Source organism: Chiloscyllium plagiosum, chromosome 41 (genome assembly GCF_004010195.1).
Source record: "Chiloscyllium plagiosum isolate BGI_BamShark_2017 chromosome 41, ASM401019v2, whole genome shotgun sequence".
Taxonomy (NCBI): domain Eukaryota; kingdom Metazoa; phylum Chordata; class Chondrichthyes; order Orectolobiformes; family Hemiscylliidae; genus Chiloscyllium; species Chiloscyllium plagiosum.
Genome location: NC_057750.1, coordinates 2,451,539 through 2,470,335, shown reverse-complemented (window position 1 = coordinate 2,470,335; position 18,797 = coordinate 2,451,539). Strand labels below are relative to the sequence as shown.

Below are 18,797 nucleotides of genomic sequence, written 5' to 3'. Positions count from 1 at the left end.
GTGAGGACCAGTTCAGTCAGTTGAAGGAGGGCGTCAGTGGAAGGGTACTGGTTCGTACTGTGGGAAAGGAAGAAGCGGAGGGCTTTGAGTCCTTCGTGATGGGGGATGGAGGTGTACAGGGACTGGATGTCCATGGTGAAGATAAGGCGTTGGGGACCGGGGAAGCGAAAATCATGGAGGAGGTGGAGGGCGTGGGTAGTGTCCCGAACGTAGGTGGGGAGTTCTTGGACTAAGGGGGATAGGACTGTGTTGAGGTATGCAGAGATGAGTTCGGTGGGGCAGGAGCAAGCTGAGACAACGTACTGACTATGCCCAATCATCCCGGCAGAGAGGAGTTCAGTGGGGCAGGAGCAGGCTGAGACAATGTCTCACATAACTAGTTGCAATGTCAGGATAATTTGTTGCAGGGCGGGGTAACTTGTTGCTGTGTTGGGATAACTTGTTCTAGGGTGGAGATAATGTGTTACAATATCGGAATAACTTGTTGCACTGTTGGGATAACATGTAGCAATGTCAGGATAACATGTTGTAGTGTTGGAATAACTTGTTACACTGTGGGGATAACTTTTTGCAATGTTGCAACAACTTGTTGCAGTGCATGGATTATGTATTTCAGTTTGAGGATAACTTGTCACAGTGTTGGGATAATTTGTTGCAGTGAGTGGATAACGTGTTGCAGGGTGGGGATAACTTGTTGCAGTGTTGGGAAATCTTATTGCATATTTGGGATAACTTGTTGTAGTGTCGGGATAACTTGTTGCTGTGTTGGGATAACTTGTTCTTGGGTGGAGACAACATGTTACAATGTCGGGATAACTAGTTGCAATGTCAGGATAACTTGTTGCAGGGTGGGGATAACTTGTTGCAGGGTGGGGTTAACATGTTGCAGGGTGGGGATAACTTGTTGCAGCATAGGGATAACTTGTTGCAGGGTGGGGATAACGTGTTGCAGTGTTGGGCAATCTTATTGCATATTTGGGATAATGCATTTCAGTGTCGAGATAACATGTTGCAGGTTTGGGGTAACGTGTTGCAGTGTCATGATAACTTGTTGCCGCCTTGGGATAACAAGTTGCAGGGTGGGAATAACTTGTTGCAGGTTGAGATAACTTGTAGCAGGGTTGGATAACGTGTTGCAGTGTGGGGATAACTGGTTACAGGGTGGGGATGACATGTTGCAGTGTGGGGATAACGTGTTGCAGCGTGGGGATAACTTGATGCAGCATGGGGATAATGCGTTGCATGGTGGGGATAATGTGTTGCAACATGTGGATAACGTGTTGCAGCATGGGGATAACTTGTTGCAGCATGTGGATAACGTGTTGCAACATGGGGATAACTTGTTGCAGCGTGGGGATAATGCGTTGGAGTGTGGGGATAACGTGTTGCAGCATGGGGATAACGTGATGCAGCGTGGGGATAACATGTTGCAACATGTGGATAACGTGTTGCAGCATGGGGATAACTTGTTGCAGCGTGGGGATAATGTATTGCAGCGTGGGGATAACGTGTTGTAGGGAATAACGGGTTGCAGTGTGGGCAGCGTGGGGATAACTTGTTGCAGCGTGGGGATAACTTGTTGCAGCGTGGGGATAACTTGTTGCAGCGTGGGGATAACTTGTTGCAGCGTGGGGATAACTTGTTGCAGCGTGGGGATAACTTGTTGCAGCGTGGGGATAACTTGTTGCAGCGTGGGGATAACTTGTTGCAGCGTGGGGATAACTTGTTGCAGCGTGGGGATAACTTGTTGCAGCGTGGGGATAACGCGTTGCAGCGTGGGGATAACGCGATGCAGCGTGGGGATAACATGTTGCAGCATGTGGATAACGTGTTGCAACATGGGGATAACTTGGTGCAGGGTGGGGATAACGTGTTGCAGCGTGGGGATAACGTGTTGCATGGTGGGGATAATGTGTTGCAGCATGTGGATAACGTGTTGCAGCATGGGGATAACTTGTTGCAGCGTGGGGATAATGTGTTGCAGTGTGAGGATAACGTGTTGTAGGGAATAACGGGTTGCAGTGTGGGGATTACGTGTTGAAATGTGGGGATAACTTGTTGCAGGATGGGGATAACGTGTTGCTGTGTGAGGATAACTTGTTGCAGTGTGGGGATAACTTGTTGCAGTGTGTGGATAACGTGTTGCAGCGTGGGGATAACGTGTTGCAGCGTGGGGATAACGTGTTGCAGGCTGGGGATAACTTGTTCCAGGGTGGGGATAACGTGTTGCAGCGTGGGGATAACATGTTTTACTGTTGGGATAACGTGTTGCAGTGTGAGGGTATCATGTTGTAGGGTGGGAATAACTTGTTGCAGTGTGGGGATAGCTTGTTGCAGCATGGGGATAACGTGTTTCAGCGTGGGGATAACGTGTTGCAGCGTGGGGATAATGTGTTGCAGCGTGTGGATAATATGTTGCAGCGTGGGGATAACTTGTTGCAGGGTGTGGATAACGTGTTGCAGCGTGGGGATAACGTGTTGCAGGGTGGGGATAACATGTTGCAGCGTAGGGATAACGTGTTGCAGTGTGGGGATAGCGCGTTGCAGCGTGGGGATAATGTGTTGCAGTGTGTGGATAATGTGTTGCAGCGTGGGGATAATGTGTTGCAGTGTGGAGATAACATGTTGCAGCGTGGGGATAATGTGTTGCAGTGTGGGGATAACGTGTTGCAGTGTGGGGATAACATGTTGCAGCGTGGGTATAACGTGTTGCAGGGTGGGGATAACGTGTTGCAGCGTGTGGTTAACGGGTTGCAGTGTGGGGATTACGTGTTGCTGTGTGAGGATAACGTGTTGCAGTGTGGGATAACATGTTTCAGCGTGGGGATAATGTGTTGCAGGGTGGGGATAACTTGTTGCTGTGTGAGGATAACTTGTTACACTGTGTGGATAACATGTTGCAGCGTGTGGATAACATGTTGCAGCGTGTGGATAACGTGTTGCAGGGTGGGGATAACGTGTTGCAGCGTGTGGATAACGTGTTGCAGCGTTTCGATAATATGTTGCAGCGTGGGGATAACGTGTTGCAGTGTGTGGATAACGTGTTGCAGTGTGTGGATAACGTGTTGCAGCATGAGGATAACGTGTTGCAGCGTGGGGATAACGTGTTGCAGCGTGGGGATAACGTGTTGCAGGGTGGGGATAACGTGTTGCAGGGTGAGGATAACGTGTTGCAGCGTGGGGATAATGTGTTGCAGTGTGTGGATAATGTGTTGCAGTGTGGGATGACATGTTGCAGCGTGGGGATAACGTGTTGCAGCGTGTGGATAACGTGTTGCAGGGTGGGGATAACGTGTTGCAGTGTGTGGATAATGTGTTGCAGGGTGGGGATAATGTGTTGCAGTGTGGGGATAACTTGTTGCAGCATGGGGATAACGTGTTGCAGGGAGGGGATAATTTGTTGCAGCATGGGGATAATGTGTTGCAGCGTGGGGATAACTTGTTGCTGTGTGGTGATAACGTGTTGCAGCGTGAGGATAACGTGTTGCAGGGTGGGGATAATGTATTGCAGCATGGGGATGACGTGTTGCAGCGTGTGAATAATGTGTTGCAGCGTGTGGATAACGAGTTGCAGTGTGTGGATAATGTCTTGCAATGTGGGATGACGTGTTGCAGCGTGGGGATAACGTGTTGCAGTGTGTGGATAATGTGTTGCAGTGTGCGGATAACGTGTTGCAGGATGGGATAATGTGTTTCAGGGTGGGGATGACATGTTACAGGGTGGGGATGACATGTTACAGGGTGGGGATAACATGTTGCAGTGTGTGGATAATGTGTTGCAGGGTGGGATGACGTGTTGCAGCGTGTGGATAACGTGTTGCAGTGTGTGGATAACGTGTTGCAGGATGGGATAACGTGTTTCCGGGTGGAGATAACCTGTTGCAGGGTAGGGATAACGTGTTGCAGGATGAGGATAACTTGTTGCAGGATGGGGATAACATGTTACAGAGTGAGGGTAACTTGTTGAGCGTGTGGATAACGTGTTGCAGCGTGTGGATAACGTGTTGCAGCATGGGGATAACGTGTTGCAGTGTGTGGGTAATGTGTTGCAGAGTGGGGATAACTTGTTGCAGCGTGTGGATAACGTGTTGCAGCATGGGGATAACGTGTTGCAGCGTGTGGATAACGTGTTGCAGCATGGGGATAACGTGTTGCAGTGTGTGGGTAATGTGTTGCAGAGTGGGGACAACTTGTTGCAGCATGGGGATAACGTGTTGCAGCGTGGGGATAACGTGTTGCAGTGTGGGGATAAAGTGTTGCAGGGTGGCGATAACATCTGGTAGGGTGAGGTCACTTCAAGGTTCCCATGTGGCAAAACCGAATTGCATCATGAAATGTGTATAATTTGACTGCAGCTGATGTATGGATTCATAGAGCTGTACAGTTCAGAAACTGACACTTTACTCCAGCCGTCCATGCCGACCAGATATCCCAACCCAATCTAGTCGCATTTCCCAGCATTTGACCCATATCCCTCCAAACCCTTCCTATTCATATACCCATCCAGATGCCTTTTAAATGTTGTACAGCAGCGCCTCGACATACGAACGACCCCGTTCATGAGCCAATCAGTTTACGAACAGGATTGTACATAAAATTTTGCTTCAATGTACGTACCAAATTCAAGGTACGAACGAAGGTACGAACACAAAAAGCCCGTGTGCGACCATGTGGTTTCATTGTTCTGCTTTGCCACGCGCTTGTTGAACGCAAAAGCTCTTGGGCCCCGCGTGACCTCATTCAGTTTGTCTTTGGCGCGTGCGCTGTGAACAGCCGTCCCAGCATTCCTACGCTATCCGAACAATGGGTAACATTGATTCAGTTCACAAACGTTTCCGTTCGCGAACTGGGTCCCGGAATGGATTAAGTTCGTAAGTCGAGGCGCTACTGTAATAATAACAGTCTCCACCACTTCCTCTGGCAGCTCATTCCATGAACACACCACCCTCTGTATGAAAACATTGCCCCTTAGGTCTCTTTTATATCTTTCCCCTCTTACCCTAAACCTATTCCCTCTAGTTCTGGACTCTCCTACCCCATGGAAAAGACCTTGTCTACTTACCCTCTCCATGTCCCTCATGGTATGAAAACATTGCCCCTTAGGTCTCTTTTATATCTTTCCCCTCTCACCCTAAACCTATTCCCTCTAGTTCTGGACTCTCCTACCCCGTGGAAAAGACCTTGTCTACTTACCCTCTCCATGTCCCTCATGATTTTATAATCCTCTATAAGGTCCACCCCTCAGCTCCGATGCTCCAGGGAAAACAGTCCCAGCCTATTCAGCCTCTCCCTGTAGCTCAAGCCCTCCATTCCCGGTAACAGCCTGGTAAATCATTTCAGAACCCTTTCAAGTTTCACAACATCACTCTGCTACAGCAGGGAGACCAGAATTGAACACAGTTTTCCAAAAGCGGCCGAAGCAATGTCCTGTGCAGTCCCAACATGATCTCCCAATCCTGACACTCATTTCTCTGACCAATAGAGGAAAGCATAGCATCTCTTCCTTCACTATTAGGAGGGTCATTGCCGAGGGAGTGCCGCACTGTCAGAGGGTCAGTCCTGAGGGAGTGCCGCACTGTTGGAGGGTCAGTGCTGAGGGAGTGCCACACTGCCAGAGGGTCAGTGCTGAGGGAGTGGGTACTGTCAGAGGGTCAGTCCTGAGGGAGTGCCACACTGTCAGAGGGTCAGTGCTGAGGGAGTGCCGCACTGTCAGAGGGTCAGTGCTGAGGGAATGGGCCCTGTCGGAGGATCAGTGCTGAGGGAGTGGGCACTGTTGGAGGGTCAGTGCTGAGGGAGTGGGCACTGTTGGAGGGTCAGTACTGAGGGAGTGGGCACTGTCGGAGGGTCAGTGCTGAGGGATGGTGTCTTTCTGTAATGTGCCAGCAATTCCATGAAAGACAGCTTTGTTCATTTGCCCCCGGTTGTGCCTGGAGGAAGCCATGCCCAATGCAGACAGCTGCCCACAGTGCAGTTCTGAACAAACCTTACCTCATAATACTTCGGGGGAGCATTGTATCTGCAATGGCTTCGGCCAAGTTCGAAAGCTAGCTGCTCCAGTTTGTCTTCCTGTTCCAGTCGGGCCACACTCTTCTCGATGAAGGACATTACACTGGAAGAGACACGTCCCCCGTTACACCGAGACAATGATGGCCACCTTTGCATCTCAGCCCGTTTCTTCCCTGACTCCTCACAACGCACTTCTCTGGGACTAGTGCTCACAGGGTGAACACAGAAGCTAATGGGTTACAGTATGGATCCCAACCCACCTCAGACAAATCTATCGTCGAAAATATCCAGGCTCTCGATATCTGCTTCAATGGTCCCACACTTTGTGTGAGGGGATACTCCCCACTTGCCCTGGATGGGGGCAGCTCCACCAACACTCAAGAAGCTCAACACCATCCAGGACAAAGCGGCCCTCGCTTGATTGGTTAAGTTGGAGAAGTGGTTATCTTATGGAGAACCAAAACAGAGATTGCTGGAAAAGCTCAGCAGATCTGGCAGCATGTGTGGAGAGAAATCAGAGTTAACGTTTCAGGTTGAGTGACCCATCTTCAGAGGAGCCAAGGAAGGGTCACCTGACCCAAAATGTTGGCTCTGATTTTTCTCCACACACACTGCCAGACCTTGAATCTTAGAATCCCCACAGTGTGGAAACGGGCCATTCGGCCCAACAAGTCCACACCGAACCTCTGAAGAGCTGTCCACCAGACCCATTTCCCTACTTTATTACTCCACATTTGCCCATCCCTGATGGGCAATTTCCCACAGCCAATTCACCCTGACTTGCTCATTTATGGACTGTGGGAGGAAACCGGAGCACCTGAAGGAAACCCACGCAGACACGGGGAGAATGTGCAAACTCCACACAGACAGTTGCCCAAGGCTGGAATTAAACCTGGGTTCCTGGTGCTGTGAGGCAGCAGTGCTAACCACTGAGCCACCCTGCTGAGCTTTTCCAGCAATCACTGGTTTTGCTTCTGATTTACAGCGACCCATAGTTCTATCGGATTTTATCTTCCTGAAGATAATACATTTGAGATTCTGTAGGTGGTTAGTCACAGAAACAGGGCAGGTTGAAGGTCGATGGTGGTAACATTGGGTTAGTAATGCAGAAGCTCAGCCTCTGAGAGCAGAGGTTCAGATCCCACTGCAGAAAGGAGATGCATTTACATTCAGTGACTTCAACCCTGGGGTTCCAAGCCCACGCCCGTTCTGAGGAAGGGTCACTGGATGTGAAACGTTAAATCTGATTTCTCTCCACAGACCTGCTGATCTTTTTCCGGCAATTTCTGCTTTTGTTGGTGACTGTGGTATGGGCATTGCTTGTCATGATTAGCCAGCTAACATCCTCCGAGAATCCCTGCAGAAATATCCCAGCCAGCTAACTCTCCAAACTGACATCACCTACCTGCCAGGGCTCATTCGAGGTGAGCTCTGACTTCATTGCCATGAAACTTTCTCAACTAACTTTCCAGCCAAAGGCATTAAAGTGAAAGGGCATATTGCTGAAATCTCAAACCTTCGCTGAATTGTCATCTCACTAACGGAAGGCTGTGTTCGTGTTGTAACTGATGATGTCAGCTGATCAACACGGACTTGACACCGAGGCTGGGAATCCTGCAGCGAGTACCTCACCTCCTGACTCCCCAAAGCCTGTCCCACCATCCACAAGGTCAGGAGTGTGAGGGAATACTCCCCCCTTGCCCTGGATGGGAGCAGCTCCAACAACACTCAAGAAGCTTGACACCATCCAGGACAAAGCAGCCTCCCTAAGGGCATTGTGGGTCAACCCACATCACATGTACTGCAGCGGTTCAAGAAGGCAGCTCACCCCCACCTTCTCAAGGGGCAACTAGGGACAGGTAATAAATGTTAGACCAACCCAGTGACACCCACATCCCATGAGTGACTAATAACAAAAGCTATGCTCTGTCCCCGGAGACATGTGATACTAGCTCAGACTAGTGTGAGTGAAGTGGTTGAGTTACTTTTTCATGTCTAGCTCAAATTACCAGCTGAGTAGAGCTGACAATGCTTACCAACCTACCCAGCGCTGGAGACAGAGCTGACTGGGTACAGAGCACTGACTGGACTATGATTGCAGTGAGAACGCACTGAGGGCAGTGAAACAGACGATGGAAGTAACTGAGACCAACGGGTTTTGTTTTAAATCCCACCAATTCGGAATGGGTGATAGATGACAACCTAAGTCCAAAGTTATCCAATACCAGGTTACAGTCCAACAGGTTCATTTGACTATAACCTGGCGTTGTGTGACCTCAGACTTTCCCCACCCCAGTCCAGCCCCGGTGTGATGTTGTTGTCACTATAAAAAAATTATTTTATTCTTTCTCTCTCTGTCTCTCTCCTGTTAGAACCCGTGTTTGAGTTTACCTTTTTTGTGCCAAGTGGGTGTTTATGGGGATTGAGGCAAGTATTGGAACAGCCTCATTAAGTTGTGATAGAGTCGAATGGGTTTTCAGACAGGTTAAGTTACTCTATATTGTATTCTCTTCTGTTTGTGTTTCAGTCAGTAGTCTGTAAATAAACTCTGTTTTGTTTAAAACTGAGTGGTTGGGTGAGCTGCATCACTCCTGGATTATCCACTTTACTCCTGCTTAAAACAACAAGAAACATTAGGGCCTGGGCTCCTTTCTTGAAATGTTTTGAGGGTGTCAGGCCTGGTCTGTAAACACATTCCCCATCTACCCTAGCACCCAATTCCTGCCCCTTGGAAATGCAAGCAGCAGGTTATTACCCCTCCCATGCCCCTCCCTCATTCCCCCAAGCCCAGTTGCCACCATCGTGTTAACATTACTGACCGGAGCCCGTGAGATTGTAGCTCCTTGCTCATCTTCAGCTGCTGAAGATCATCAATGTCACGGAAGAGGAAGAAGACATCTTTACATTCAGGGTGAGTTTCAAACAACCTGCAAAAAGAATGAGAGAGAGAGCTTTCAGAGCAGGCCTGACTACCCTCCTTGGCATTGCTCAGTTCAGATGGGCAGGGGATATATCCAAACACACGGTCCGATGCCAGACCCCACTGTACGGTCTAATCTTTGTCTGCGCCCGGCTCTGTACTCTTCATTTGCCAAAAAAAAGGGACATTGTCGAAGGCAATCCCAGGGTTGCTGTATCTCTCTAGTTTGCAAATCCCCAAACAGTCCACCAAGATGGGAAAGAAATGTGTGGAGGAAATAACAGCATGAGTAGACCATTCAGCCCCTCTAGCCTGCTCCACCATCATGGCCGATCTGACTAGAAACCCAAATCTTCCCTCCCACCTACCCTCCGATAACCTTTCACACCCCTCGCTTAACAAACATTTGAAGCCACACCAGCTTAGAGTCAAGGAGGAGAAAGTGAGGATTGCAGATGCTGGAGATCAGTGTCGAGGATATTCCCGATGAAAGGCTTATGCCCGGAACGTCGACTCTCCTGCTCCTCGGATGCTGCCTGACCTGCTGTGTTTTTCCAGCACCACACTCTCGACTGATTATAGTCCAACCAGTTTATTTGAAATCACAAGCTTTTGGAGCGCTGCCCCTTCCTCAGGTGAGGAGCAGTGAAGGCAAATGTGATAAACACCTTTATAACCAGCCCGTCAAAGAACAGCTTAAAGTTCAAAATCACACAACCCCAGGTTATAGCCCAACAGATTTAATTGGAAGCACTAGCTTTCGGAGCGACGCTCCTTCATCAGGTGGTTGTGGAGGACACAATTGTAAGACACACAATTTATAGCAAAAATTTACAGTGTGATGTAACTGAAATTATACATTGAAAAATACCTTGATTGTTTGTTGAGTCTCTCATCTGTTAGAATGACCGTGATCGTTTCACTTCTTTCATATGTCAATCACAAAACTTTTTTTATAAGTTACATTCTCAGGTTAACTGTAACAATTGGTGTCAGCCAGATAAGATGTTGAAGGTGTTGGCCCCCTGTGTTCTCTGTCTAACACCGTCAACATATTGTCTGACTAACACCAATTGTTACAGTTAACCTGAGAATGTAACTTTTAAAAAAAGTTTTGTGATTCTAACAGATGAGAGACTCAACAAACAATCAAGGTATTTTTCAATGTATAATTTCAGTTACATCACAGTGTAAACTTTTGCTATAAATTGTGTGTCTTACAATTGTGTCCTCCACAACCACCTGATGAAGGAGTGGCGCTCTGAAAGCTAGCGCTTCCAATTAAACCTGTTGGACTATAACCTGGTGTTGTGTGATTTTTAACTTTGTACACCCCAGTCCAACACCGGCATCTCCAAATCAAGCTTAAAGTTCAGTCACTTTAACAAATGCTCACCAAATAATCCCCTTCTCCTGTTGCAGAATACGAATCATTTCCTGAGGCTGGAAAAGTTTATGATAATCAACAGAACCCCTCTTTCCCTCCCTCCCCCCTAACTCCCTCAATCACTTAACCCTACATTCTATTGTAAGTTCCCCTCTGGGTGCGCGTAAAACTGGCCAACTTAGTGCAACTCAAAAACAAAATGTCGATCTGACTCAATTAATGAGGATCCAGTTTCAACTGGTCCTTAATTACATTGCTCTTTCACTGGGAGAGCCTCAGCAAAGCCCTGATTAAGGTTGGCAACTACAGAATTGAACTGCAGCTTCCAGTTTGATGCCAAGTACAAATTAGATTGCCACAAAACAAAACAGTCTTGGCCAACAACTGCATGCATTCAGTCCTAGTTTTCTTTTCTCAATATATTTCAGACATTCTGAGCTGTGCTAAGAAAATAGATACAAGAGTAGAGATTAGAGTGCTGTTGGAAAAGCACAGCAGGTCAGGCAGCATCCGGGATGTGCTTTTCCAGCACCACTCTAACCTTGACTCTGATCTCCAGCATCTGCAGTCCTCACTTTCACCTAGATACAGGAGCAGACTATTCAGCCCTTCATAGAAACATAGAAAACAGGAGGAGGTCACCCATTCACATCAGAACCTGTCTGTATTGAGACACACATTTGTAACCCTCTCACAGCTCTGCTAATGATAAGTCAGTGCTTCTAACTAATGAGTCTTTGGTACCTTGTTACTGTAAAAGGGCTGGAAGCAGATGACAGGACTATTTTTGAACCCAAAGTTCAATAGATTCTTCATAAGAAAGCAGGTGAAAAATTACTGGAAGCAAGCAGAAATCTGGCTTAATCTGATCAGATATGATTGACAGAGTAGGGGCTGTAGGTTACATTTCTACTCTTACTTTGCAAATGTGAATTTGCAATTTAGATTAGATTAGATTACAGTGTAGAAACAGGCCCTTCGGCCCAACAAGTCCACACCGACCCGCCGAAGCGAAACCCACCCATACCCCTACATTTACCCCTTACCTAACACTACGGGCAATTTAGCATGGCCAATTCACCTGACCCTGCACATCTTTGGACTGTGGGAGGAAACCGGAGCACCCGGAGGAAACCCACGCAGACACGGGGAGAACGTGCAAACTCCACACAGTCAGTCGCCTGAGGCGGGAATTGAACCCGGGTCTCTGGCGCTGTGAGGCAGCAGTGCTAACCACTGTACCACCGTGCCGCCCACAGCAAAAGCATCATTATTAATTTTCAATCTTTAGCTCGAGGTTAAGTTTGTGATGAATGTGTCTTTAAGGCTGGATTATATAGTTCAAGTCGAATTAACACAGCTGAGTTTATACACAGACTAATTACTCTTGAGAGTGAAGGTGAGAGCCAAAAGTTTGTCTAAAGGCCAGTGAAGCTTTGACTCTGGAACATTTCAGCTCCTGATTTTTTTCTTGTCTGCACATGAACCAATTTTGTTTTGTGGTTTATTTCAAGGCAAGCCACAGGAATTTGTACCCTACACTTGTTCGATGAGACAGTAATTGCCCGTACATGTTATGCATAACACGTTTTGTTTGAGGAGAGGTTTTAAGGCAGAGGTGCCGTTCTGTGTAATAAAAACTCATAAACAACTTGTGAGGCCTTGGGTTTTAAAACAAAATGTTGGAACAATAGCAGCAGCCTGACTGAGTGTGGTCAAGCTCCCACAGAGCCAGAATTTTTAGTTTTAGCTTTTCGTGGTTGTTGTTACGGGTGTTAGCGGGGTTTGGAAGCTGTTGAACATCTCTCCCTCTTGGAGATTCCTCTTGGTGTTTTCCTGCTCCTGGAGTTATATGTGAGCCTTGTTTTTTCTGAATTTGCCTTTGTCAAGGGTGGGTTTATGGGATGTCACTATCTTGGAACAGTTACTGTTTCATAGTTAAATAATCTATTATTCTGTTAAGTTTTCTAATAGAGTTTAGTTATTCCAGAAGCCAATCTTCTACCCACTGACTCCATCTATACTTCTCGTGTCATGGAAAGACTGCCAACACCATCGGTGACACATTCCGTCCCAGTAACACTCTCCTACAACCCCAAGAAGGCAGAAGATACAGAGGTTTAAACGCAGGCAACAGCCGGTTCAGAAACAGCTTCTTCCCTGCCCTTACGAGACGGCTGAATGGACATCTCTAACTTCAAATAACCTTGATCTTGCTTAGCACTCACCCTGTGCAGCTGTAACCCTGTATTCCTTGCTCTGTCTCAGCACCCTGTGATCTGCGTGTCCTTGTTTGCCTGTACTGCTCACAAAACAAAACTTTTCACTGTACTGAGGTACACACGACGATAATAAATCAAATCAAATCATGTTTTGTTTTAAATCTGATAGTTTGGCCAATCAAATTGCATCTGGAACAAAATGCTAGGCACTTGAGAAAGTAAGAAAAAGTTTGGATCTGGGCTATGTATTTTTGATGGGTCTGGTCCAGAACAACGTCTGTTTAACCCGGGCCCTCTGCTGCTCGCTGCATTTCTGAGAGGGAACAGTTCCTCTCTGTCTAACCTGTTTGAAAACTAGCTGCATTTTGTATACAAGCTGTTGGATAGTATTCTCTGTGGAGGCTAGAGGCAAGTAGACAATAGGTGACCTCCAGGTACTCTGAGGTAAACAGGGATTAGGGGTCCCCTGAGTCCCAGCTCACCAAACGGTTTTCCCTCTGGGGACTGGTGAGGGATGGACCTTTGGCACAGTGGAGTTCCTTCACTTCAGGTGATCCTGTTCCACCCTTTCAGAAGATCTGTGATACCAATCTGAAAAACTCACTCGAAAAATTAACTCCCCTCCCCATATTTCTCTCCACACAAGCTCCCAAACCTGTTGAGTTTCTCTAGTGGTTCTCAAAGAGAGGTTTAGAGTCTCAAGGCTAAAGAGATCAAAAAGTATAGGGCAGGCAAGTTGAAACAGGAGACTGAGTTGGATGATCAGCCGTGGTCACGTTGAAGGGCGGAGTAGGCTTGAAGGGCCAAATGGCCTCCTCCTGTTCCTATTTTTCAACAAAAGACTGAATAGTTTATGGTTCCCTTCCCCTTGAGAAAGAGAACGCAGAGAGGGTTGGCCTGAGTGGGTCGCAGAGTGGGTTGGCCTGAGTGGGTCGCAGAGTGGGTTGGCCTGAGTGGGTCGCAGAGTGGGTCGGCCTGAGTGGGTCACAGAGTGGGTCGCAGAGTGGGTCGCAGAGTGGGTCGCAGAGTGGATCGGGCTGAGTGGGTCGCAGAGTGGGTCGGCCTGATCGAGATTGTCAAAGGCTTCAGGAATGGTTCCAAATGAAGGCAATCAGGAATGACCCAGAGAGGGAGCTGGGAATGTGGAAGTTGATACCGTGGAGCAGGGTGAGGGGTTTGGATTTGGTGAAGGAGAATGAAGGAGAAGCAGATGGGGATTTTTGGGGGGGATGGGGGAGGGGAAGGAGGGCGGTTGGGGGTAAAGGCGGGTTGGGCAGAGGCTGGCGTGGAACAGATGGGCCAAATGGCCCGTTTCTGGGCTGTAAACATGTCAGACCTTTGCACTTCTCTGCTCAGACCCTTCCTCAGTGAGCAGCTGCTCAGCTGCAGGGTGCATCGGCCAGGATGAGAGGAAGGGGAACTTCACAATCTGGGATCCGCCTGGCTGGTTTGGGGCATGGCTTTCTCAGGTGCTGGGACAGTCATCCCCCACCCACCCACCTGCTCCGCTCTCCAGGAACTTTCCTGACGGCCAACTCCTGGTAAAGACCCAAACAACCAACCATAGGAAGCCACTGAGCGATGGACCAATCCCCTCCCGTGACAACATCACGGGTTCACGCGCCATCATCAATGTCTCCTCCATCGATGCCACATCACGGAATCAGGGTGGAAGCTGATGGCATTGCCATTGGATTGTTCACCCAGAGGCCCCAATTCATATCCCATCACGGCAGTCAGTTTAATTTGAATTTGAATCCAATAAAAATCTGGAATTGAGGGCCCATTGATGATCAACTGTTGGGGAACATCTGTCTCACTAATGTCCTGTCGGGAAGGAAATCTGCCGTCCTTACGTGGTCTGGCCTACATGTGACTCCAGACCCACAGCCTTTAGGCTACCAATGCTTGTCTAGCTGGTGATGCCCCCATTCCCTGAATGAATAGCCTGTTATGGTGCAGTGGCAATGTCCCTACCTCTGGACCAGAAAGCACAGGTTCAAGACCCACCAGAGATGAGTCACAGCAGTGTTTTTCCTCTCTCTCTCTGTCTCTCTGTCTCTCTGCATAGATACTGCCTGTCCTGCTGAGTTTCTCCAGTGTGGTCTGGTCTGTTATGACACACCATCCACCATCTACACGTTCGCTGAGGACACCGCTGCTGTGGGTGAGACAGGTCCAGGAAGGAGATGCAGTGCTTGGTGGACTGGTGTAAATACAACAATCTCTCCCTCAACATCAGCAAAATGAAGGAGCTGGTCATTGACTTCAAGAAGCAGAGTGCAGGGCCTGCCCCTGTCTGTATCAATGGGGTGGAGATGGTCAGGAGCATCAGGTTCCCAGGAGTGACCTTCACCAACAATCTCGGAGGAAGTGAGGACTGCAGATGCTGAGATCAGAGCTGAGAGTCTCATGCTGGAAAAGCACAGTTGGTCAGGCAGCATCCGAGCAGCAGGAGAATCTGTTCCTCAGATGCTGCCTGACTTGCTGTGCTTTGCCAACAATCTGTCCTAGTGCACCCACGTTGGCATGATTATGAAGAATGCTCAGCAATGCCTCAGGAAGCTGAAGAAATTCAGCATGTTACCAACTTTTACAGATGCACCATGGGACGTACCCAATCCAGAGGCACCATGGCCTGGTACGGCAGCTGCTCTGCCCAGGACGGTAAGAAACGACAGAGAGCTGTGAACACAGCCCAGTCCATCACACAAACCAACCTCCCATCCACTGGCTCTGTCTACGCTTCCCACATCATCAAAGACCCCTCCCAACCCCGGTTATAATCTCTCCCACCCTCTTCCTTCAGATAGAAGATACAAAAGCTCAAACACACTGGCCAACAGATTCAAGAACAGCTTCTTCCCCGCTGTTGTTATTCTGCTGAATGGAGCTCTCAAATTTTAAATTTAATGTTGATCTCACTCACTGTGCACCTTGTCTACAGCTGTAACATTGTATTCCTCACTCTGTTCCATTACCCGACTGCACCTGGTATGGTGTGATCTGCCTGTACTGCACACACAACAGAACTTTTCATTGTGCCCAGGTACATGACAATAACAAATCAATTCACATCAGATTCGATGGGCTGGATGGAGCTCCTCTTGGTCTAACGGATGGTTAGAAGAGCCCCCTACAACCCAGATTTTGACCAAGTGAACAAAGGCCCTGACCTATCCTCAATCCCCGGTTAAAGAGGTTTTCATTAAGTCTAACCCACCTGCTTCCCTGGTGGGAGTAGGTGACCTTTCTGTGCCTATAACCCCAGGTCAGTCAAAATGGCCAATGTGCGGATTTGGCTCAGAGCACCAACATTCTCAAATTTGCACCTCACTGGGTTTAGGGACCCTTCTCGTCTGTGGGTGCTCGGTCTCCCAGGAAATGAACTCCCCCCATAATTAGTCATTGGCATCAGCTGGGGGGTGGCCTGATCAGGAAAGAGTTCCAAAGGTTCCATGTTTTTCTTTAATCCCAGTGAATTCATGAAGGCATTGCCCACAGCCAATACAGGTAAGTACTGTTATAACGCAATGGTTCTGTTCTTGTGCAAACCCCATGTCACAGAAAAATCGTGCTTTAACAACAGCGCTTCAAGTGTAGGTGATGTAATCGCGTTACAGCCAACACACATTTTGGAAGTTTGCACTTTAGAAACAGCGTCCCCAATTCGTCAACCACGTTACAGCAAATTCACATTGACAAAACCCGCGTTATTTCAGAACAACCTGTGTCTGCAAGTTGTTTAAAATACAAAGTTAAAAATCACACAACACCAGGTTACAGTCCAACAGGTTTATGTGGAAGCACTAGCTTTCGGAGCGCTGCTCCTTCATCAACTGGTTGTGAAAGCTAGTGCTTCCACATAAACCTGTTGGACTGTAACCTGGTATTGTGTGACTTTTAACTTTGTCCACCCCAGTCCAACAGCGGCATCTCCAAATCATGTTTAAAATACAACATGGTGACTGCGTTTGGGGCAAAGACACTGAAACTTGCACCATGCCACCATCCAGTGGCCATAGCCTGCAACTACACAGCGATTGACACAGGAGAAATGACAACATTGCCAGGTATCGAGGGAAATATTAACAAGGTGGAAATGGAAAGCATGTACAAAGGGAATACTAGCTCTTGGTTACATAGAGGGGTCGAAGGGTAACAGGACAAGGCAGGGTAGATGCAGGGAGCATGTTCCCGATAGCAGGTGCGTCCAGAACCGGGGTCACAGTCTCTGGATTCGGGATGGAGATGGGGAAATATTTCTTCACCCCTAGAGTGGGGAGCCTGTGGGATTCATTACCACAGGAAGGAGTTGATGCCAAGAGGGCGGCACGGTGGCTCAGTGGTTAGCGCTGCTACCTCACAGCGCCAGGGATCCAGGTTCAATTCCAGCCTCGGTTGACTGTCTGTGTGGAGTTTGCACATTCTCCCCGTGTCTGCGTTGGGGCACTCCAGTTTCCTCCCACACTCCAAAGGTGTGCAGGACAGGGTGGATTGGCCATGCTAAGCTGACCATATTGTTCAGGGGTGTGCAGGTTAGGTGCATTAGTCAGAGGAAGTGTAGGGGAATGGGTTTGGGTGGGTTACTCTTCAGAGGGTAAGGGTGGCTCTGCTGGGCCGAAGGGCCTGTTTCCACACTGTAGGGATTCAATGAAAACATTGAATGGCGGCCAGATATAGCACTTGAGGGCAAATGGGATCAAAGGTTATTGGGAGAAGGCAGGATTAGGCTGTGGGGCTGGACGATCAGCCATGATGGGGATGAATGGTAGGGCAGCCCTCAAAAGGCCGAATGGCCTCCTTCTGCTTCAGTGTTTCTGTTTCTGATTTACTGTATCTGCAGGTTTTTTTCGGTTTTTAATCTCAAAGCGCTGGGAAGTTGACCCCACACCATGGGCACTGCAGTGGGGCCCGATCACCATCAGCTCCTTCAGGGACAGTTAGGGATGGCCCACAGTGCTAGCAAACAGATGAAGGAATGTAAGAAGCTTTCACTAGCAAAAACCAACTGGTCGGGGTTCCACCTGAAGGAGGACTGAGTTCCTTCAGGGGTACTTTGCCAGTGCCCGAGGGGAGGGCTTTAAACTTACTCTGCAAGGGGGGATGTGGGGATTGGAGTGCTGCTGGAAAAGCACAGCAGGTCAGGCAGCATCCAAGGTCTTTCCCAACACCACTCTAATCTTAACTCTGATCTCCAGCATCTGCATTCCTCACTTTCACCTAGGGGAATGTGGGGTCCAGGGGGGAACATAGAGGGCTGAAAGCTGTCAGTAAATATCGGAATGTTTTGAACAGGCTCAGATTTGTGCTACAATTCCAAAACATGCGTGCACCATGCTCTTGCCCGAGATTATTGTTTTACTAATGAGGAGTAATTGAAAACTACAAACACGCAATCATAATGTGAATTTAGCTGAAGGGGTATGGTATGGGTTGAGAAACACATCCACACTCACATTAACGTCGAAAAGAAGATTGACAGACACACGTATTCGCACTGACATTAACATGTATTCACAGCAGGACTCTCATTGCTCACGGGTTCATGTCTTCCACGATTTCAGAGAGCCCAAAAATGTCTGTACGCCATTGCTGCACTCATTCACCTCACTGCAGTAATGTGACACACAGAGCTCTCCCACTCTCCTTCCAACAGGAGAGTTTATATCAATACTGAAAGACAGCCACTTTCAAGGCTCATTCAAAACAGTAACCCTCCAAAGTGCAGCACTGACCCTCCGACAGTGCGGCACTCCCTCAGCACTGACCCTCTAACAGTGCGGCACTCCCTCAGTACTGACCCTCCGACAGTGCAGCACTCCCTCAGCACTGACCCTCCGACAGTGCAGCACTCCCTCAGCATTGACGCTCCGACAGTGCCCACTCCCTCAGCACTGACCCTCCGACAGTGCCCACTTCCTCAGCACTGACCCTCTGACAGTGCCCACTCCCTCAGCACTGACCCTCTGACAGAGCAACACTCCCTCAGCACTGACCCTCTGACAGTGCAGCACTCCCTCAGCACTGACCCTCTGACAGTGCAGCACTCCCTCAGCACTGACCCTCTGACAGTGCAGCACTCCCTCAGCACTGACCCTCTGACAGTGCAGCACTCCCTCAGCACTGACCCTCTGACAGTGCAGCACTCCCTCAGCACTGACCCTCTGACAGTGCAGCACTCCCTCAGCACTGACCCTCTGACAGTGCAGCACTCCCTCAGCACTGACCCTCTGACAGTGCAGCACTCCCTCAGCACTGA

The 18,797-nt window shown here is 48.6% G+C and overlaps 1 protein-coding gene across 1 annotated transcript in view; it reads right to left on the bottom strand.

Moving 5' to 3' along the window:
• The window catches only part of LOC122542682 (cytoglobin-1-like), a 54,564-nt gene that overhangs the window by 12,592 nt on the left and 23,175 nt on the right, over nucleotides 1-18,797 (bottom strand). Inside the window, exons 3-4 of the mRNA XM_043680659.1 lie at nucleotides 8,826-8,933; nucleotides 5,989-6,109 (exon numbers count right to left, since the gene is read on the bottom strand). Coding sequence (XP_043536594.1) covers nucleotides 5,989-6,109; nucleotides 8,826-8,933 — 229 coding nt within the window. The remainder of the gene's footprint in view (nucleotides 1-5,988; nucleotides 6,110-8,825; nucleotides 8,934-18,797) is intronic.